This window comes from Lathyrus oleraceus, chromosome 4 (assembly GCF_024323335.1).
Source record: "Lathyrus oleraceus cultivar Zhongwan6 chromosome 4, CAAS_Psat_ZW6_1.0, whole genome shotgun sequence".
Lineage (NCBI taxonomy): Eukaryota > Viridiplantae > Streptophyta > Magnoliopsida > Fabales > Fabaceae > Lathyrus > Lathyrus oleraceus.
The window spans coordinates 9,064,067-9,088,018 of record NC_066582.1 but is presented as its reverse complement, the minus strand read 5'-3'; the positions used below and the strand labels follow the sequence as shown (position 1 = coordinate 9,088,018).

At 34.9% G+C, this 23,952-nt stretch overlaps 2 protein-coding genes across 2 annotated transcripts; both read left to right on the top strand.

Annotated features, from left to right (window-relative positions):
- Positions 1 to 6,718: 6,718 nt before the first annotated feature.
- LOC127135731 (glutathione S-transferase T3-like) lies at positions 6,719 to 7,300 on the top strand. Its single transcript, XM_051062373.1, has one exon. It carries the CDS (start codon positions 6,719 to 6,721, stop codon positions 7,298 to 7,300), a length of 582 nt encoding a protein of 193 aa, XP_050918330.1.
- Positions 7,301 to 7,480: 180 nt separating this feature from the next.
- Positions 7,481 to 9,253, top strand: LOC127135730 (uncharacterized). The gene is made up of 5 exons (XM_051062372.1): positions 7,481 to 7,694; positions 8,240 to 8,335; positions 8,417 to 8,527; positions 8,690 to 8,801; positions 8,869 to 9,253. Exons 1-5 carry the CDS (start codon positions 7,481 to 7,483, stop codon positions 9,251 to 9,253), a joined length of 918 nt encoding a protein of 305 aa, XP_050918329.1.
- The last annotated feature ends 14,699 nt before the right edge of the window (positions 9,254 to 23,952 follow it).

Here is a 23,952-nt window from a genome sequence, read left to right as displayed (position 1 = left end):
ATTGATTTTAAATGAATTGTTCATTAAAATATGGTGATCGGTCGTCGAGATTTAATTTGATTTTAATTAATTAAAGGAATTAATAATAATAATAATAATAAAGTGTTTATTATTGTCTTGTGGTGATCGGTTATGGCCTTAGTCTTCCTTTATTTTTGTTTTGGGTTTTAAAATACGACCTGCGTGTCGTGCCTCTCTCTTAATCTCCCAAATGTAACTTCTTTTCTCATCTCACTCCCTCGTATGTAAAACGAGTTTCTTTTATGTAATGTAATGATATGAAGAAAGCAAAGTAGTCAGTGCCAAAGGAGGACAACCTTGAAGATCTTGCTTGGAGAAGCTTAGATCGTTGTTAGGTTAGCTTAGGTTCTCTCATTGGCTTGGGAGAACAATTGCGCTAGGGGCCATAACTGTTTCATTATGTATGTATGTATGTATGTTGATGCATGTGAATGTATGTTGATGCATGTGAGAGGCGATTTATATGATAAATAAGCCGGTTATATCAGAAAAATTCCAATTCCCTCAAATTAAATATTAAGTTTATGCTTTCCAAGTTTTAACACTCATCAAGACTAGTATCGAATAATGTAGGTTTCGCCTACGCGAGGTGCATGTTCTATATTAGTAAGGTCCGATGGGATAATTGTAATATCCAACTGTTAAAGCAATGGGTCAAACTTAACTAAACAAATTATAATAAGATTATATATATGTTTAGAAGCAAGAGTTGGGAATGATCCATATGATGGATTGGAATAAGGAGTTATTCACCCAACTGAAATTTTCGAGATTGTATGAGATACAATTGGAAGGAGTTCCTACCTAAATAACCTAGTTTTGTGTAATCCGCCTACGCGGACTTAGAACGAAGTGAAATATGGATCTCGACCCATTAGAAAATCTTCCAACGGGATTTTCCGAATCAAATGATGAGGGTCATTTGTTTTGAGTAAAATAGTGGGAGCATGTTTAATTAAAGGCCTAATTAAATATGTCAATGATACTTATATTTTCATTAATCCTTGTGTAGATTACCATGACAGCAAACACCTCTAACAACATCTTGCGGTCAATCCTTGATAAGGAAAAATTGTCTGGGACAAATTTTCTGGATTGGCACCGAAACCTGAGGATTGTCCTCAAACATGATAAAAAGCTGTATGTCTTGGAGGCACCTGTTCCTGAAGAGGAACCTCCTAGTTCTGCACCTAAGGCAGAAAGAGATGCTTATAAGAAGCATGTCGATGATGCCAATGAAACTGCTTGTCTCATGCTAGCTACCATGAACTCAGAATTGCAAAAGCAACATGAGAACATGTCAGCGTTCGATATGATCGAACACCTGAAAATGCTCTATCAAGAGCAAGCAAGGCATGAGAGGTTTGAAGTTTCAAAAGCCCTTTTTCAAGGCAAGTTAGCTGAGGGAGCCCCTGTAGGTCCCCATGTGCTCAAGATGATTGGGTATGTGGAAAATCTTGAGAGATTGGGTTTTCCCCTCGAAAAGGAACTTGCGACTGATTTGATCTTGCAATCGTTGCCAGATAGTTTCAGTCAATTTGTCCTAAATTTCAATATGATTGATATGGAAAAATCTCTTCCTGAACTGCTCTCCATGTTAAGAACTGTCGAGCAGAATCTGAAGTCAAAAGGGAAGTCCATTCTGATGATCGGAAATGGAAAGAGACAGAACAAAAGGCCCACTAAGCAGGGTGATAAAGGGAAAGGCAAGGAAGTTGCCAAACCCAAACCCACCGTTGCTGCTTTAAAGCCTAGTGGAGGCATAGCAAAAGAAGGCACTTGCTTCCATTGCGGTAAGACCGGACACTGGAAGAGAAACTGCCCAAAGTACATGGAAGATAAGAAGAATGGAGTAGAGACTTCAACTTCAGGTATTTTTGTTATTGATTCATCTACTTCTGCATCATGGGTATTAGATACTGGATGCAGTTCTCACATTTGTACAAATGTGCAGGGACTAAAAAGGAGTAGAGAATTGGCAAAAGGTGAAGTCGACCTACGAGTTGGAAATGGAGCAAAGGTTGTTGCCTTAGCCGTAGGAACTTATGTATTGACTTTACCTAGTGGTTTAATAATTCAGTTAGAGAACTGTTATTATGTACCTGCAATTAGCATGAATATTATTTCCGTTTCTTGTTTGGACAAGTTTGGTTTTTTATTTATAATAAAGAACAATTGTTGTTCAATTTATTTGAATGATATATTCTATGCTACTGCACAAAAGGACAATGGACTATATGTCCTTGATCTTAAAATGTCAATTTATAACATTAATACTAAAAGGATGAAACCTAATGAGTTAAATCCAACTTACCTTTGGCATTATCGATTAGGCCACACAAATGAGAAACGCATTTCCAAACTCCATAAAGATGGACTCTTTGACTCTTTTGATTATGAATCATATGAGACATGCAGATCTTGTTTAATTGGAAAGATGACAAAGTCTCCATTCACAGGAAAAGGTGAAAGAGCTAATGATCTTTTGGCCCTCATACATACTGATGTATGTGGACCACTGAATATGCCAGCCAGAGGAGGTTTTTAGTACTTCATCATATTTACTGATGATTTCAGTAGATATGGTTATGTGTATTTAATGAAACACAAATCATAGTCCTTTGAAGAGTTCAAGGAATTCAAGAATGAAGTACAAAAACGAACTAGGTAAGAATATTAAAACTCTTCGATCAGATCGAGGTGGTGAGTATTTAAGCCTACAGTTTGATGACCATCTGAAAGAGTGTGGGATCCTATCCCAACTCCTCCTGGAACACCCCAATGGAATGGTGTATCTGAGAGAAGAAATCGAACCCTGTTGGACATGGTCCGATCCATGATGAATCACGCCGATCTTCCAAACTCCTTTTGAGGACATGCACTATTGACATCAGCTTACACACTTAACCGTGTTCCATCCAAAAGGTTGAAAAGACACCATATGAGATATGGAGTGGTAAGAAACCACATATGTCTTACATGAAGATTTGGGGTTGCGAAGTTTATGTGAAACGACAAATTTCAACTAAGCTTGAGCCCAAATCTGACAAATGCTCATTTGCGGGGTATCCTAAAGAAACAAGAGGGTATTACTTCTACAATCCTTCTGAGGGCAAAGTGTTTGTCGCTCGAACTGGAGTTTTCCTAGAAAAGGATTTTATTTCCAAAGGAACCAGTGGGAGGAAAGTAGAGCTTGAAGAAATTCAAGAATCACAAAGCATCGATACACCTATGGATGAATAAGAGCAGGAAACACAAATAGTTGTGTAAGAGCAACCTGCTCAAGTAGAACAAGACCAACGTAGGTCAGGGAGGATACGTCACCTACCTGTGATATATGGATATCTGATCAAGGTGATGTATTACTCATGGATTCATCAAAACGAAGATGAGCCTTGTGTCTACAAGAAGGTTAGTGGGAGCATGATCGTGTTCCTGGTATTATATGTAGATGACATATTACTCATTGGAAACGATATCCCTACCCTACAACAAGTAAAGTCTTGGTTGGGGAAATGATTTTCTATGAAGGACCTAGGTGAAGCAGCCTATAAATTAGGAATCAGAATCTATAGAGATAGATCACAAAATGCTTGGCCTAAGTCAGGGTACATAGACAAAGTGCTGAGACGCTTTAATATGGATGATTCCAATGGTTATGTGTTTTGCTTAAATGGTGGCACTGTGAGCTTGAAAAGTTCAAAGCAAGATACAGTTGCTGATTCTACAACTGAGGCCGAGTATATTGCTGCCTCAAGTGCAGCAGAGGAAGTTGTTTGGATCAGAAGTTCCTTAGTGAACTTGACATAGTCCCTAGCATAGTGGATCCCATTGCTCTCTATTATGATAACAATGGTGCTATCGCACAAGCTAGGGAACCTAGATCTCACCAATGATCCAAACACATACTTAGGCGTTATCATCTCATTCGAGAGATAATAGATAGAGGAGATGTGAAAATATGTAAAGTACCTACACTTGACAATATAGCTGACCCACTGACAAAGCCTTTTGCGCAGCAGAAGCATGCTGGCCATACTAGATCAATGGGCATAAGGGGTATGCCTGATTGGCTCTAGTGCTAGTGGGAGATTGTTGGTGTAATCCCTAGAGGCCAATACTTTTGGTACTTGTATCGAATTATTTATTAATAATAAAAGGCATTTTATTTATTTTGGTTGATTAATAAAGTCCCTGGAATAGATAGTCCGTTTAATGTATTAAGTGTGACTTAATCATGAGAGCACATTAAACATAAGGACACTATTCTTAAAGTATCCGTAGTCAAGCTTTAGTGTGAAGTGGGATAACATTAAAGCATTAAGACTATTATGTTTGTAGACTGATGATCACATCTCATGGATCATGGATAAAGAGTTATCAAGTCTTAAACATAGGTATGAATATTAGGAGTAATATTTATACCGGATTGACCCGCTATGAGAATACTATATAGAAAGTTATGCAAAGTGTCATAAGTTATTCTCATGGTGATAATAGTGTATACCACTCTTCGATCTGAAACCACTATGGATCCTAGATGTAGAGTCGAGTGCTTTATTGCTAATCCAACATTGTCCGTAACTGGATAACCATAAAGACAGTTGATGGGTACTCCACGAAGCATGCTGAGGGACATGAGTGTCCTAGATGGAATTTTCCCATCCTGCGTAACAGGATAAATGTCTATGGGCTCAATATTGAACTGAAAAAGGATGACACGGTTTATACCTTGTGTTCAATATAGACATAAGGGCAAAGGGGTAATTATACACATAATTATTATCACAGGAGGTTTTGTCATATCACATGACATTTTCGTGTCTTGGGTAGCAGTGATGTGTTGCTAGATACCGCTCACTGTTTATTATGTTAAATGCGTGATTTAATATAATTGCCAACGTCACGAAAACCTACAGGGTCACACACAAAGGACGGATTGATGAGAGATAGAGTAACTAAGGAACATCGTAAGGTACGGTGCACTTAAGTGGAATACGAAATATGGTAAGGTACCAAATACTTAAGTGATTTTGGCATATTATGAGATATGGGCCAAAATACACTTAAGTGGGCTTTTTAGCTTGAAGCCCACACAAGTGGTTCTATAAATAGAACCCCTTGGGTAGAAGCATTGTCACTCCACTCAGAGACTCAAACTCAAGTGAAGACTTGGAGTTTCATTTCCCTCTCTCTCTCTCTCTCTCACTCAAAGCCTTCATTCGTACCAGCTAGCACTGAGATTGAAGGAACCCGTTCGTGTGGACTGAGTAGAGACGTTGTCATCGTTCAACGTTCGTGATCGCTCCGTGGATTTGTATCCAAGGTTTTGATCGTTACAAGAAATCTGCACCAAAGGTTTGAATCGCCACAAGAGGTAACGATTCTATCACTGATCATGCCCATTCGTAAGGATCACTAAATGGAGAAATTTTAAAATTCCGCTGCGCCTTGGATGGCAATTCTCCTTCACTCACCAGCAACCTCATCAGCAACCATCCCATCTGCAACAACACTATCTTGATGGACCATCTCATCTGCCACCTCATGTTTGGGTAGCTCAACTGATCTAACCAGTCGACGTCGGGTGCTACAGGGTGTGTGAAATTGACCCTACTCAGCCAACCATTTTCGGTGTGAACTGGTTAGAACCACTCTTCCAGTCCGTATCTGAGAAGACTCGGCCTCAACAGCACTAGCCTGGCCTGCCGCACTATCTATCGCTTTGCTTGCAATAATGTTGTCCTTGCCTCTGTTTCACTGCAAAAGACATGGAAAAAAATTTATAACTGTCGGAAATACTGAAATATCCGGTAAAAAATAAAATTTATATAACTACCGGAAATTCTGAAATTTTCGATAAAAAACAAAGTTTTATCACTATCAAAAATTCTGAAATTTTCGAGAAAAAATAAAGTTTTATAACTATCGAAAATTTTGAAATTTCCGAAAATTTGTAGGTGATTTTGTCTCGAAATTTTTGAAATTTTCGATTATAATGGTTTCATTATCATTGGAAAATTTTGAAATTTTCAATACAAAATCACGCAAATTTTGTAATTTACGATAAGAAAAATATATTGATTTTGAATTTTCCAATAAGAAAAATGAAATTTTCGATATCTCTTCGAAGGATTCAAATGTGTACGTGAAAATTGTAAATTTTAAAAATGAGTGAAAAATTATTATAATGACAATATTGTTTTTATTCACACCAAATATTAGGATATCATATTTAATTGGATGGTATCAAATTAAATTCTCCTCGTTTTGCACACTTAGACCACCTCCACGGGTGGTTCCTTCAATGGGTTTGCCAGCATGGCACCCATCTTTTCACTTTTTCTCGTTTCAAGCATATGCCAACGTGGGGAGCAGCGTAATGTGAAGCAACGATAATCTTTCTTTTTTCCTATTTTTTAATTTAGAAACTAGTCGTTCAACGGTTACTTATTTTATTTTATTTTTTAACTTATTTTTTATTATAAATATAATTTTGGTTTTCAAAAATTTACCAACACAAATTTCTCTCACTTTTATTTTCTCTTCAATTTGAAATTTCTCTCTCACTATTTCATCATTTTATTCCTATACTTTTAAATTTTTTTCAACAATTTTTTCTCATTAGCATTTTTTTTACAAAATATTTAACTCAAAATTTCATCTTTTTACTTCAAATTACAATTGTTTAGGCCAAATGGATCCTAATCATTTTCATTATCAACAAGCTTTTTTCAATTACATGCAAAATTATCAAAATCCTAATCCTCAAAATTCTCAAATTCCACTGATGCCAACAAACCCCGTCATATTTCTTCCGTCACCAAACAATCCAAATATGTATCCAATACCTCAAATGAATTCTAATAGTATGGAATTCTCTACTAAAGTTCCACCATTTTCTACTCAAGTCCCACCATTTTCTACTCAAGTTGGTACTGAAAAAGAAGAAAGGGTTGTCGTTAAAAAAAAATCTCGAGAGCAATTTACAAGGGAAGAGGATATACTACTTATCCAATCATGGCTCAATGTTTCAAAGGATCCAATTGTGGGAGTTGATCAAAAGGCTGAGAGTTTTTGGTTAAGAATTGTTGCTAGTTATAACCAATATCGTGGGCAATTGCAGGAAAAGTTAGGGGGACAGTTAAAATATCGATGGCATAGAATAAATGGCATGGTTCAAAAATTTGTTGGGTGTTACAAAATTGCTCTTAAAGGAAAGAAAAGTGGGACATCCGAGACCGATGTCATGGCAGATGCACATGCTATTTTTGCTTAGGATCAAGGTACAACATTCAATCTTGAGTATGCATGGCGATTGTTAAAAGATGAAGCTAAGTGGCGCATCGTCGAAGAATCGATTGGAAGTTCTGCAAAAATAACAAAGACTTATGCTAGTGGGGCATCATCGGAGAACCCAGATACAACTTCAAGTTATGAGTTTAACTCATCATCACCAATGGAGCGTCCAATGGGACAAAAAGCAGCAAAAAGGAAGGGTAAGGCATCAGAAATTCCAAATGCAACGCAAGATGCAAAGAATAAAAGAGCAATAACAATGGACAGCCTTGCGCAAGCTAAGGAGGACGAGCTAGAATTAAGGATAGTGCAAATGATGATGAAAGACACTTCTATTATGAACGATAGTCAACGAGATATTCATGAAAAATATTGTAATAAGATGAAAAAAAAATATGGAATGTAGTTAGTATCACTTATGTAAAATGGTCATTAGTACCACTTTAATTTATCAACACCTATGTAAAATGGTCATTAGTACCACTTTAATTTAAATTAGCCATTATTCAAACTACCACTTTAATTTAAACTAGCCGTTATTCAAACTAGCCGTTATTCAAACCATTATATATACTACCACTTATGTCATTGTTCTCTCATTCTCATCTTATTCTTCTCATTTTTCTCTCATTCTTTACTCACTAAATGGATTCAGACAATTCAGATAATTACGATCAAGAATTTTAGGAGTTGGTTGAAGAAGAATTTATGGACGACAGTGATGAAGAACAACAACTTCAGAATGAATGTCGATCTGGAAGTTCCTCTAGGCCAAAGAGAAGAACAACGGTAGATCGAGGTCGTGAAGAAGGGCACAATTGATTATTCAATGACTACTTCTCGGAAAACCCAGTATACACAGATGTTCAATTCCGAAGAAGGTTCAGAATGCATAGGCATGCATTTCTTTGAATTGTAGATGCCCTTGGAAATCATGATGAATATTTCCAAATGAGGGTCGATGCAACTGGTAAAATGGGTCTTTCACCATTGCAGAAATGTACATCTGCTATTCGTATGTTGGCGTATGGGTCTCCTGCTGACCTTGTAGACGAATATGTTCGAATCGGTGAAAGCACTTAAATTGAGTGCTTAGAAAGATTTGTTAAGGGTGTCAATGTTGTATTTGGCACTGAGTATTTGAGAAAGCCTAACAACACTGATGTTGAACATCTTTTACAAATGGGAGAGTCACGTGGCTTTCCAGGTATGTTGGGTTCCATCGATTGTATGCATTGGGTATGGAAAAATTGTCCTGTTGCATGGAAAGGACAATTTTGTCGAGGTGATCATGGTAAGCCCACAATCATGCTTGAAGCAGTGGCGTCACAAGACTTGTGGATTTGGCATGCTTTTTTTGGTATTGCAGGTTCAAACAATGACATTAATGTGCTAAACCAATCCAACGTGTTTAACGATATTTTGGAAGGACGTGCTCCCAATATGCAATATACAATCAATGGGACACCATATAATATGGGGTATTATTTAGCAGATGGTATATATCCCGAGTGGGCTACATTTGTCAAGACTATTTTAATGCCACAGGGAGAAAAGAAAAAAATTATTTGCTCAACATCAAGAATCGGCTAGAAAAGATGTGGAGCGAGCATTTGGAGTGCTTCAATCTCGATTTGCAATTATACGTGGCCCATCGCGTGCCTGGCACATGGACACTCTCAAGCATACCATATATGCCTGCATCATATTGCACAACATGATTGTGGAAGACGAACGACATACATATGGAGGTAATTTTGATTACTCTTATGATAATGTGGATATCAATAACTCAACAACTGAAACATTTAGCGGTCCTCATCCGAATCTTGCAACAAGACTACAAAGAAGAGCAAGTATTCAAGAAAAACAAGTTCATCGTAAACTTCAAGGAGATCTAGTCGAATATATTTGGGAACGTTTTGGAAGATGACGAAATTTAAGTTTGATTAATTATGTGATGTTATTTATTTTTATTGTTTTTAATTATATATCATGTATTTGAGATTAATTTTAATTATCATTTTAAATTATAAGTTTAATTTAAATTTTTTTTATTTTATATCAAATTTAATTTAAAACACTAAAATTATTATTTTATTAATATAAAATTTAATATGAATAAAATATTAATATATAAAATAAAGTTGTGAGATCCAATCTGAGTTCTTCAGAGTTGCAGCATTGGAGTGAAAAAGTAGTTGAGTTGCTTCAAGCTGACGTGGCTTAATAGGTCCCACAAAGAATCCAAAAATGGGTTCACGGTTGGAGATGCTCTTACTCTTTCCTTTTCTCTGTGTAGGTGGCCGTGGTTATTCATCCGGAAGAAAAAAACTGATTCGTTTGTACAATAATTCGTCGTTTGCAATTCTCTTTGTTCATACATGGTAGTTATTACATCATTTAAAAAAAAATCATACATGGTAGTGAAAAAAACATTACCTTAATCATAGACTTCGGATTTTAAAAGAAACTTGACTTTTATTTTAAAAATCTATAAAGTAATACAAATGGATAATAGTGATGAATCGATGATGTAAAAAATTTTACACTGACAATATATAGTAATTAATCTCTATTAAAAAAACTGAATCAATTTATGAATATAAACCATCATTAGATTAAGGTAATGTTTTTCTAAAGGAGACGCATAATATTGTTTAAAGGTTAGTGAGACGTGGGTTTATATTAAAATTATGGTGTTGGAAATATGTTTATATTATGAATTTTTTTGTGTTGATTAGTACTTTGGTTGATAGTATTTATTTATTTATTTTTGTTAATGTTTTTCTTATGATGCTATGTGAAGACAACTATTGACATGTATTTTGCATGTTGTTGGATAAAGTGTGGTTGGATCTTCTCCAAATTATTAATCAATTTGAGGAAGACAGTAAAATGATTACCAGTCTTTTTTTTTTTTTTTTTTTTACGTATTCACTTCTCATATTTGTTGTTGGTAGAGACATTTTAAATGAAATATGATCCTTCTATTTTATTTAATTTATAAAATTAGTCATTATATTTTAAATTTAAATAATTTTAATTTCTCTATTTTGAATTTAAATATTTTTTATTCCCTCTCATACTTTTGCGCTAAAATTAATTATGTTCTTATTTTTGTAAAAACAAGTTAATTGCAAAATATGATAAAATCGTCACATATAAACATATTGTTAAATTTTATAGATAAAAATATAAGTTAAAAAATGAGCATTTCATCGATTTTTAATGCAAAAATATATGAGAGGAGGATCAAAACTGTTTAAATTCAAAATAGGAGAATAAAAAATATTTAAATTTAAAATAGGGTAATCAATTTTGTGAATTACGTAAAATAGGATAATCAATTTTGTAGCTCTTTCTCTTAGCTTTCCAACGCCTATCAGAACACGTCAATCCTATTCTTGTAGCTCACATTATGGTTTGCACATTGAACATGTATCAAATAATTGTTAATGCTGAAAATAAAATACGAAATTAAAATAAGGCAAAAATAAACTTAAATCTAAAAATACAATAAAGTAGTAAAATTAATAAAACAAACTAGATAAATTCCTAAGGACAATAATAGAAAAATGTGCATTAAAATGTACTGATCAGAGGGCGGCCGAGACGATTGAAGGGCGATATTAGTGTGAACGATGCGTCGAGGAAAGGTTGAAATGGTTGTTGTGGTGTTTGGTAGCCATATGGTTATTGCATGTTTTTGTTTTATGATGTTTGGGCTTCTTGGCAATAGTAGGAGGAGGGATTATTGGTGTTAAATGATCGCTGAGTGTTTTGGCTAAGGCGGCTATGGTGGGTGATGTGTTGGGTGCATAACGTTGTTGGGTTTCTTGATGATGATCTTCTTGTTGGTGGTGGTATGAGGTATGCTCTTGGTATTGTGGTTGGGTGTTTGGCATGTTAAGATAGTAGTTTTTCTGTTTGTGGGCCGATAATTATGATGGGTAGGAGGTTGTGAATAATCGGCCTGGCAATGTTGTGGGGCTTAGATATTGAACCTTCTTGTGTGTAAGTTACATGGCGTAGGTCGTATAGGTACATATTCTCGGCGAGGAACATAAATCCAACCAATATGTACCAAACCATATAATTATGAGTTGGTTTTTCTTCGGTTGGCATCACAACATCAGTTAAGACATAGTTTTGTCGCTGCTTCCATTTTCGACACTCAAATCTAGTGAAGTTTTTCCAAGGGTTAAAGTTCTATTGGTCGTTAACTTTCCGTAGATGCCATTCTCCGAGGTTTGTCGGAGGATCTGGAATATATTGAAGCATACTGAACTACAATTTAACATGGTCACTATGGTGTATCTCCACGGTGGTGAACCTTATGATCGGTTTGCATGCAGTCCAAACGGATGCATCTTGTTCATTGATTTCATGGTCACGATCAAAGTTTAGATATGGACGCCAAATAAACTGAAATGTGAAAATATATTAGATTATAAAATGGGTGATATTATAAACAAATTAGTATGGTGGGTGGATAATAGGAAGGTGGGTGGATAACATACCATTAGAGCAGTGGACAAGAGTATTTGACGGAGAATGTCGATGGAGCCGCATGACAACAAACCTTGTAGAATGCATGAACGGTGTCTTCAAAGGCATTAGAAAATCAACCAATAATCTCATTGGTGAGAACAACCTATTTTAGGTTGCATCGACCTTCGCAACCAGGGGCGAAAAATGGAGTGCAGTGTTAATGTCAGATCAATTATTCAGTGAATATTGTATGAAAGTGATGAAAGAGGGAACTATCAAATCTAGCACACACGCGGTTATAATCTATGACCGTCATAGGCAAAATTTCAGTGTACAGGAAACACTGGAACACAATAAGGGGATGCCAAATTTATCCTATGGTGTCATACTAGACAAAAGTTGGTGCAATTGTGGAAAGTTCCAGACCTTCTGTATACCTTGATCCCATGTCATTGCGGCATGCGCACATACTCGCCAAGACGCTTACAGCCATTTATCTGATGTTTACAAGGTCATTATCATCATGAATGTCTATAATGAAATCTTTTTAGTGCTAGCAATGGAGGAATATTGGCCTCCATATCAAGGGGACATAGTTTGGCACAACGATGAGATGCGGAGAAAGAAAAAAGGACGGTCAAACAACACGTGTATTAGAACAAAAATGGATACGGCTGATAAAATTATAAGATTATGTAGTATGTGTCGTCAACTCGGACACAATAAGAAAAAACGTTCTAATCTCGGAACAACCTCTGTATCATAATTTAGTACCTTCTTTCAATTTTTTTAACCTTTGATTTCAATATATTAATAACTTTTTGTTACAACAATATTAACAACAAACATCACCCCAACTTAAACACACTTAAAAACGAACAGGTCTGAATAAACAACACAAACAACAGATATCAAAACAAATAAAAATACTTAACCACAACATGTCTAACTGATTACAACAATCAAACTCATATCATTTGGTCCAAACATCATTTCTCCCGCATCCTTATCATTTTTAACTCGCACCCACCCACGTACGGCATCATGTCTCTCAATACTTCTAATTTTTTCACCTTCAGATATGTTTTCGTCTAACCAACGAACAAACTCCCTCTATAGTTGCTCAAAACGACAGATGTTCTAGACGCCAATTCAATTGGCGTCTCCTTTTTAAATTTACGGATAGACGTCAATTCATCTGACACCTATGCGTTGACTTTTTTTGGAAAGTTTAATAGTTTAGGAATTAATCTAAAATATGGATTATTTTAGATTTTTTTTTTAAAAACTGAGTTATTTAAGTAAAAGATCGTATTATGTCTCTTTTATCTTTTCCATTTTACACTAATTAATTGCAGTTTTTCAAGAAAAAATTATATGTAATTGTAGAAAATATTATATGTATCTGTAATATATCAGCTTAAGGAAAACAACACTAAATCCAATTATGATAAAGTTTTACTCAATTTGAACACCTTAATTTAAACACCTGTCACACATGAACTTTCTCTAAACGGTTCTCCACTTAATGTTTTCAAATCCAAACTCTTAAGACATACAAAACTGGTTGATTTGAAGAACTAAAATAAAATTCAGGGCTAGAGACAATCTTTAAGGATTAAAAATAAAAATAATATTTTTTAAAATGTTAATTATTTCAATTTTCAAAACATTTTAAAAAACATACATTTTTAAATATTTAAAAAATACCTTCAAAGTATTCGTTAGCATTTTTTTTTAAACAAATTAGTGTCAATTTCTTTTGTAAGCTGTAATCAAGTATCCTTCTCTTTTACTGTCAAAACATATTTCAAGGAATATATACCTGAATATATACCTTATAGAACTGAATCTCTCATAATATAAACAAAACTAATATATATATATATATATATATATATATATATATATATATATATATATATATATATATATATATATATATATATATATATATATAAAAGAGATTAAGATTAGGATTTCTCTGATTTGCTTTTCCAAGGGTTCCATCAGGGTCATCTACCATTGTGTGCTGCTTTGTGATTAGGGTTTACTCATATTAGACATTTATAGTGGCATCTAACCTCTATGCATCCAAATGTACTTGTTTCTCTTCCCTTGCATTCATGTAGGGGTGCAAGATTGAATCAAGGTGTGCATGGCTTCATATCTAGACATTTCGAATTCAAGTGTCATGGTGCTTAAGTGAGGGCTCATGATCAAGACATGTTGGCTATCACATGAGGGGTTTCATTTTTGGTCAAAGGAAAGTTAAAGATACCAAATGGTTCATCATTTCTTAAGTAACAAGAAACTTGCAAAGCCACCCTTTCATGGTCAATCATCTCATTTCAAGATAAGAGGTTTCCAAACATGTGATATATTGGCTTAGGGTTCAAGTTCAAGTTTAGGCTACGATACCATTAATTGCAAGCTCATACATCATGGTTTAACTTAGAATGTTTCAAGTTTTCTATGGTGATTCAAATGCAGCAAAGGAAAGGCATGGTCAATATTGGTTCTTGGATCAAAGGTACCATGACAAGAGGGTTTACTCATTTTAAGTCATGTACTTGAATTATGAGTGATCAAGTATACATCATCTTAACCAAAGTTCACCAAATGTGCTATCAAATGAAATGTGGTATATGACACCATCAAGAAAAACATCACTCTAATACAAATGAACAAGAGAACAAGCATGATCATGGCCATCAAATAAGCAACATTTCAAGGAAAATTGGCAAGACAAGATGGGTTCATGAAAGCAAGGATGGTGGGAAGGTTGAAAATAGTGCAACTCGGATGCAACAAGCAACAACAATAGCAATGTCAAGGCAAGCATCACATCATCACCATCCAAGTCATGATTTGATGCAAGGCTGAGATTGAATCACCATGATCAAAGTGGCAGTAGCAGAACCATCATTTTTTCACTTGAAACCAAGCCACGGGCTAGCCATCCAAGCCATGTCAAGCTACTAAGTTCAAGCATGAATATGAAAACAAGAGAGTGTGTGCTAAGAGCAATGGATTTCATTCATTTGGCATGCCAAATCAAGCCAATAATTGTACAAGCAAGTGCGTCAAGAGTACGAATTCACCAATGGTACATTTTGAGTGCAATATGGATACATGTACAAATGCAAAGGAAAGTAGAAAATTGAGAGATCTTCTAGAAGAGTGGGGATCACTAATGATTGTCAAATGATTATGCATGCGTTTTTTAGTGGATTTGCACTTAAATTCATATTGTCATCCCATCAATCCAAGTCAAGTGCAGTCACATTTTTCACACATGCTTCACACAAATTCCAGCTCAATTTGGCATGTACCACATTCCCTAAGCTTTCCTATAAATAGAGCATTATTTCACTCATCATTTCAAGCTTTGCAGCTATAGAAATCCTGCAGAAATCACTTCACAACCTCCATCAAAACAGAGCATACAGGTAGCACGATTCAAGCACTTTCAGTTCACTCCACGCATCCAGGCACCTTCCCTGAGCATCACTGAAGCTAAGCAACTGAAACCACCGTGTCTAAGGACATCCACCGGAATCTACACTTGAACAATTTTCCGGCAAGGTAGAAAACCTGACCAATTCAATCAAAACTAGTTACCATACTACTCGTAGTTGTGTGTTGAATGTTTCCCCTAACCTTCGAACCTCTATTATTGCACCTTTGGGATTTAATTTTTGAATTAGGGTTTTGGTGTTCATCTGATTTAGGCTCGAATTCTCCATACTAAGGGCCAATTAATGGATCCTGAGTATGGAGTCTGCAACGATGATCGTGGATGGAATGAAATTCATGATTGATTTCATATGAATCCTTGAGTTGTAGAGGTTGAAGTTTTAGGAACGGGAGGTTAAAGACGAAGTTCTTCATGAGCTTATCCCTCCATTTTTCTGCTTCGTTTAAATTCACCAACAATTAATTTCCACTTGCCTATTTCTGATTGGAAACTGGATATGACTGGGTTGACTAGTTTTATGAGGTCATGGTTGATTGATACCACGTGTTCCTCTTAATTTGGTCAATACATTGCGTTTACTTTTTTAGTAGTTAGATCCAAGGGTTACAAGGAGTCTGGGGGAAAACGCATGTGGACCTTCCAGATTAGATCCAACGGATCTAATCCATTGAAGGACCATTTTATCCTCATCCTAACCTCCCACTGGATTTAGGCCTTTAGCGCCCTTGGGCCTGCATAAGTGCTTTCTGGACCTATTTTTTCATTTATGCACCTCCTGCTTGTTTAATTTTTTATTTTCTATTTTATTTCTTTTTCAATTTTCTTTTATTGTTTGATATTAATTTCTTTTCTCCATTTTTATTCAACCCTTGATTTTTTATACCTTCTAAGTTCAATTTTATTTTTACCATTTTTTTATTATATTTTGGCATTTATTTCGTATTGATTTTATTTTAATTTCACCTTATTTTGCTATTTATTTTTATTTTTTAGCATTATAATTTGAATATTGCTGGCACGTTAATCTCTTGCAATGTAATTGCTAACATCTAGCATTTAACTTCTAATTCATGTTAACTCAATTTTTGCTCATCTTCTTGTTTCACCATTGAGCAATTGTTTGGTTGATTATGTCTTCCATATTTTAAATCATTGATAGATGGTCATTTGGTCGATTCAATCTTCTTTAATTCAAACATGTTGATAAACGATCATTTGATCATTTTTTACACTTTGAATTGATGATAGGTTATCCCTTTATGTATCATATTTTGAGTCTTTTGATTTATGGATAGATGATCCCAAGGTGATTGTTTGACTTTGCTCTTCTAACTTATAATTCTTCATCTAATTACTAACACTAGCCTCTAGTTTCTATCATTGTCATTTATATTTTACAATTCATCTTATGCATTCTAATTCTCATTCATCATCATTTGCATCTACTTCATCATTACCAATTTACCTCATCTTTATGCATTCTTGTTATTGCTTTAGCTTTGTAGTTAATTATTGCTATCCAATCCATAAAGAAAAGAACAAAAACATGATAAAACGAAAAGACCAAAAAGAGTAATCTTTGGGACTTAATGTGGACTTAGAGGAATTGTTAGGACCATTGCTTGGACCTTGGACTATTATGATTGACCCATGCACAATATGGAGTATCATGGACTTGTAATATTTTATTACAAGAGAGCATTCATGGCACTACCCAAGGGAGACATACTTTGTAATTCCATTATTCACTTGTTAGCTTAGGACACAATGCACACACAAGGCTTTCTCTTGGGCCACCTTACAACGAGACCCTTTATTTCTCGCATTACTCCCTTGTATTTTTTATGTATCCCTCTCCCCACTTTGGTGTACTTTTTTTCCTTGCTTTCCTTTGTCTGTTGTTGCTTGTTAGCCAACCCTAGGAGCTAGGATCGACATCATATTTCTTAAACAATAAAACAAACCCTTCATCCAATGTCAAGCGGAATTTTCTCAAATCAAATTCAAAACATCATAAAATATGCTTAGGATTGTATGCCACGAGCCTTAAGCAATGGAGAAGGAATGAGAATGGAGCTTTCCTACCCCAATTCTGAGTATTTTGAACCCGGGACGCTTGGCCAGTTTGTTTGGGTATTCACCTTCACTCATAGACTTTAATGCAATCCAAAGTCAAATAATATTTCTTTTCAAAACCTAAAAACAACATAAACTCATCAAATTATATTTCTGCGACTTAGGGCGTCATTCCGAAAATCCTTTTTCAAGGTAAAATCAACCAATAAACAAATATTTTTTACTCTGAACTACAGAGCTCTGATTCTTATTTCACAAATGAAGATACGTAGGCACGGGGGCCCCAATCCTTGGCGAGTACATTAATAAAAAAACTCACTTCCACTATGTATACCTTCATCAAATAAGCATTAAGATAGTATCACTCATTCAAGCAAAAGACAATCAAGATGGTTCCCATTGAGTACAATGGATGTGAGGGGTGCTAATAATTTCCCTTTGCATAATCGACTTCTGAATCTGCTCGTGGTTGCGACAACCATTCTTTTGGGAGTTTTCTCGATATTTTCCCTTTCCTTTGGAATAATTAAAATCCAATGATGACTCTGTATTTTTCGCGTAGCGACACCTACCTTGCATTCCAACACTTTATTTGGCATGTTTTTATTATGGGCTATTCGGATAACCAAGGCCAAATAGATAAAGATAATGAACTCTCCTTCAAATAGATAAATAAAGTGTTGTGAACTGAAACTAGTGTTCATTATTCTTTCCATAAAAATACTTATGATTCATAAAAGTTGTCTCATGTTGATTTGTAGTGACTAAAAAAAATCGTCACTAATTTTATAAAAGACATATATGCGTTAGCGCAATATAAAATACGGACAGACGAGTACTGGAGTGTCCGTTTGAACACTATTATAAATAATTTGGAAAGGGAGTTTTTATGATACACTGAAGTTAGTTCAGCAAAAACCAATTTTCAATGAAAATTATTTATGAAAAATGTGTTAATAGTATTTTGGTTTTAAATAGTATTATCTTCGATCCTTTTATAAGATATAATTTTGTTAATGCGTGAGGCACTTTTGTGAAGAGAGAGAGAGAGAGAGAGAGAGAGAGAGAGAGAGAGAAAAGGAAATAAGGATTCTATTATTAAAGAATAAATATGTTATAAATTGATTTACATATGCATGTATTTATATACACAGTTACTTGACTACTAAGTAACAAACTATAACAAACTAAGTAGCAAACCCTAAATCCTAATTAACTTTGGTCTTTGTCCATACACAACTTGGATTATATCTTATATCTCAACATACCCCCTATAATCCAAGTCGTCGAACATATGCTAATCATAATTGATCTGAACTATTCTTAATTTCTTTCTCAAATTCAGGAATCTGTCGATCTTCAATCCTTTGGTGAAAATATTGGCCAACTATGCTTCACTTGAGCAATGTATCACTTTAAGTTCACCTCGATTTACCTTATCCCTAAGGAAATGAAATCTAGCTTCGATATGGTTACTCCTTCCATGCAAAAATGGATTCTTCGTAAGATTCATGGTTGACTTGTTATCGATCTGCAACACCAGAGGTTTCTTCACTTCAAACTCCATTTATTCAAGCACATATATGATCCAAATTTCTTGATACGCATTATAAGATCCTGTTATATATTTAGCCTTACACGATGACAATGCCACCACAGGTTGCTTTCTCGAGCACCATGAGATTGATGCACCAAACACTTGAAAGAAATAACCATTTGTGCCTCTTCGATCTTCCTTATCTCCATATAAATCAACACCTAAATAACAAGTAACCATATCTTATTTTCTTCCAGAGTCTCGTCGAAATAGAATTCCATAGTTTATCGATCCTTTTAAGTATCTCAGGATTCTTCTTGTAGCCTTCATGTGTGACACCTTTGGTCCACTCATGTATCTTCTCACTAATCCGACTGAGAAACCTATATCAGATCGACTGTTGCACACATATCTCATAGATCTGACAATTTGTTTGAACAAAGTTGCATTTACTTTCTCTTCCTCTCCATGCTTCTCCAACTTCAAGTTTGGTTCGACAGGTGAAGATGCAGAAGTTGAGTCATCCCTCGGGAACCTCTTGAGTATATTTTTGACATACTTCCTTTGATGTAGCACCATACCTTGCTTCGAAATTTGATATTACAGACCTAGGAAATAAGACAAGTTTCCCAGATCCTACATTTCAAACTCCTTATTCATCAACTCTTTGAACTTCGACAAGTTCTTCAAGATACTTCCAATTACTAATAACTCATAGATATATAATCAGATGATTGTCATGTCTTGTGCTACAACCTAAACATAGACACCATACTCAGATTTGCATTTGACGAATCCCAATTCGACCAAGTATGAGTCGATCTTCTTATTCCATGCCCTAGGTGCCTGCTTTGGGCCATAGAGCGCTTTGTGCAACTTGCACACTTTCCTTGCTTCCTTCTGAATCACAAACCCATGAGGTTGTGTGACATAGATATCCTCGTCTAAGGGACCATTCAAAAATGTTGATTTCACATCTAAGTGAAATGTCAACCAACCTTGATTGCATGCCAAGGCAAATACTAGTCGAACAATATCCAATCTTGCTAGTGGAGTGTATACTTTAGAGTCGTCGGCTCTTGCACTCTGAAGAAAACATCGATCTATCAATCTCTCCTTATGTCTTGTTATCGACCCATCAGCATTGTGCTTCAACTTGAACACCCATTTCACTTTGATAGCTTTTGTATGTGTTGGCAATTAGACTAACTCCCATGTGTAGTTTCTTTCGATTGCTTGTAACTACTCGACCATAGTTGACTTCCATTATTTTTCATTTAAGGTTTCACTATAGTTGATTGGTTCAACACTTGCAAGTAAGGCGAAATGAACTAATTCTCCATCTGGTGTGACTTCATCATCACCAGTCACTTCATAGTCTGGAAGTCTTACTACATAAACTCTAGTTCTTTGATATCTTTGACTAGTACTAGCTACACCATTTTCGACTTCAACTGTGTTGGGCATGTCATCAACTGGAATATTTTCGACTTCGACATCATTACTTGCTTCGTCAAAATCATAGCTCATCAATCGCTTATTGATTGCATCACTAGAATTCCAATCCTAGACAGAATTTTCATCAATCACAATATCTCGATTCATCACGATCTTTTGATTAAATGGATTGAACAACCTGTATGCACCAGTTTTGTGATATCCTACCAGAATCATAGGTTCACTCTTGTCATCATGCTTCCTTCTTCTAGCATCAGGAACTTACTTGTAACAAATAGAGCCAAACACCTTCAAATGACTCACTGATGGTCATTTTCCACTCCAAACTTCTTCAAGAACCTTGTCCTTCAGCTTCTTAGTAGGGCATTTGTTCAAAATATAAAATACCATAGAAATAGCTTCACCCTGTAAGAATTTTGGCAAGTTCTTATGCTTCAACATGCATCTTGCCATGTCCAATATGGTCATGTTTCTTATTTCTACAATTCCATTATGTTAAGGCGTGTAAGGAGCAATTACCTCAGGATCGACACCAATCTCTGCATAAAACTCTTCAAACATCTTGGACGTGTATCCGCAACCTCCATATGTTCACATAACTTTGATCTTCTTCTCACTCTAGTTTTTTACAAGCATTTTGAATCTCTTAAAGATTTCAAATACTTCGTCCTTTCGCTTGATCAAATAGATCCATATTTTTCTACTAAACTCATCGACAAACAAAACAAAATACATGTTTCCACCAATGGTATGCTCTTCAAAAGTTTCACATACATTTGAATGTACAACTTCGAGTATGCAAGAGGATCTCATTGGCATAGTCAAAACAAAAGACTTTTTGGATTGCTTTTCGACTAGACATCCTTCACAGAGTTTGTCGGGCATCTCCAGACTTGGTATTTCAGTTACCATATCTTAAGTGATAATTTGATTGAGTAATTGAAAGTTCAAATGTCCAAACCTCAAATGCCATAGCCAACTATGCTTGTGGTCGACAACAGTTTTTAGACATTGAACTTCAGTCGAATTGATCATGGTCTTAAATGTCATGTTCTTCGACAAAGGGGATTTCAAAACCAAATTATTCTAAGTGTCGAACAATTTCAAGGCTCCATTTTTCATAATCATTGAGAAATCTTTTTCGATCAGTTGTCCAACACTTAGCAAATTGCACTTCATTCCAGGTACATATAGTACACCTTTGGTCATAGTTTTTCTTCCATTGCTCCTTTGAAAAACTATGTCATCAGTACCTTCTGCTTGCAATGAGCTATTATTAGCAAGTTTGACCTTGCTTTTCTTCGACAAATCAAAATCTGCTAACCACACTTTTCGACCAGTCATGTGATTCGAGCAGTCCGAGTCGAGGAACCAGATCTTGGATTTGACATGGTCATCTGCAACTACAGCCATAACCACCATATCTTCATAATCATATGAATCTTGGCGTGCAAGGTTCGCTCTTTCCTCCTTGCCTTTTGTCTATCCTTTGTCTTTTTGTACCAACAATTCTTGGTCACATGACCCCACTTTTCACAGTTATAGCACTACACACAATTTTCTCTTTGTTTTTCTGATATGAGTTTTCTCCTCCTATTTTCAAGGATTCAGAAGCCCTATCATCGACCTTGTGCTTTTGAGGGTTCGACCAAGACCTCTTGCTCTGAGTCTTGTCTCCTTTGCCTTTGAACTTGTCGGAACCATCATGATTATTCCAAGCTTGAGCCTGCAGTGCTTGTATCGAATCTTGAACCATTTTCCTTTCGAAAATCCTAATCTCATGCACCTCCAACAAACCAACCCAATTTTCCAATTTCATGGTTTCAAGATTGTTGGATTCTTGAACCCCTTTCATAGTATTTGACAAGAATATCACATGGCTCCTTCATCGATTCAGCATGAGAGATCTTGTCGAAATTCTCCGAATCTACCGTTGATTGAATGCAATACGCGGCCTTGTAGTCTTTCTTCTTCGCCTCCTTGTGTGTGACTCTCTGAGCATCGATTGCATTCTCAACAAGCTCAGGGACGTCATTACTAACCACTTCTTGGGTTTCATGAAAGTCGAACAAGGATTGCATCTGTTTTCTCCATCGAATTCAATTCTTGTCGTCAAGAGTTAAAAGGGAGTTTGGTAAATTTTTGTTACCATTCATCTTTGCAGCGATTGATCAACAACAACCCACGATCCCGGAAATATGATCTCTGACGGGTGATTTTTAAAAACACGATCAAGAATCTAGTTGGAGCTCTGGTACCAATTTGTTAGTGTGTGAGGCATTTTTGTGAAGAGAAAAAAAGAGAGAGAATGTGAAAATAAGAATTCTATTATTAAAGAATGAATGTGTTACAAACTGATTTACATATGTGTGTACTTATATACACAGTTACTTGACTACTGAGTAACAAACTATATCAAACTAAGTAACAAACCCTAAATCATAATTGACTTTGCCCTTAGGGAAGACACAATTTAAATTATATCTTATATCTCAACAAGTTTACATTTTAAATTTATTAAATAATTAAGATACATGGTCTATTCTTAAATCAAATACATTAAATACTAAATTTTAAAAATAAATTATTTCTTATAAATAAAATTGGAAGGAGTATTATTTTCATTATTCAACAAGAAAGAAATTGTCAATCCTTTTTGAAAACGGTAGTTTTCTGCACCTACATAAAATAATAATTGGATTTGGAAAGTTTAAGATGTTAAGCTATCACAATTAAAAATTCTTAGAAATGACACAAATATTTTTATTTTATAAATAGATATTTTTGGCGCATAAGTTTAAAGATTAATCCATTAAGTAAAAAAAGTCATAATGTGCGGTCAAGATCACTCTCAAAATATTTAACAAATATTTTATTGTTTTGTGAACGTTTAATATTATGGTATTTAAATCATAATAAAACAAAATAAAAAAAGTAGCAGCTGTACTGTAATTATTTATTTACTTAAATCTCAATACTAATACTATCGATGCATATCAATCAATATTTTTGAAATAGTAGAAAAGTTAAACTCAGAATGAAGGTAAAGAAGGTAAAAGTGAATTGGTAAGTTAAATTCTAGACTAACTTTGAATACATGTGTTTAGTTCAAAATTCAATGAATATACTGAAATTAAATTTTATATTAACTCTCAAGATAGTAAGTTTCTCTTTTGTAGAATAATTTTGTTATAAATTTTATATATTTTAATAAATCATCTATTTTAAGTTATTTATACAAAGTATATATAATTATTATTCATTTTTAAACTATACATAATTGTAGTTCAATCAAAATATAATATATTAAGTTAATATGCAAACTATACATTATTCAAAAATACAAACTAAAATATAAATTATCAAAATACAAAGATAAAGTCAACTAAGACTCCATTCCTCCTCAGCCTCTTGTATGGCAAGACATGTCATTTCTTATCTATCATGGTCTCTACAATATCAATGTCTCTCCTAGAAATGTTTTTCTGAAACTCTCATCTCATTATGTTCATTCGCCCGATAACCACAATACTCTGACAAATCTCTAACACATCAACGACATGGTCCACTCTAGCCTACTCCTCTT

What these genes read in the sequence shown, in the direction of transcription:
- LOC127135730 (XM_051062372.1), top strand. Translation starts at nt 7,481, where the DNA reads ATGGAGCGTCCAATGGGACAAAAAGCAGCAAAAAGGAAGGGTAAGGCA. An exon ending in AGATATTCATGAAAAATATT is followed by an intron (nt 7,695 to 8,239) that starts GTAATAAGATGA and finishes TTTGAATTGTAG; the next exon opens with ATGCCCTTGGAAATCATGAT. An exon ending in GGGACACCATATAATATGGG is followed by an intron (nt 8,802 to 8,868) that starts GTATTATTTAGC and finishes TTAATGCCACAG; the next exon opens with GGAGAAAAGAAAAAAATTAT.
- LOC127135731 (XM_051062373.1), top strand. Translation starts at nt 6,719, where the DNA reads ATGGATCCTAATCATTTTCATTATCAACAAGCTTTTTTCAATTACATG.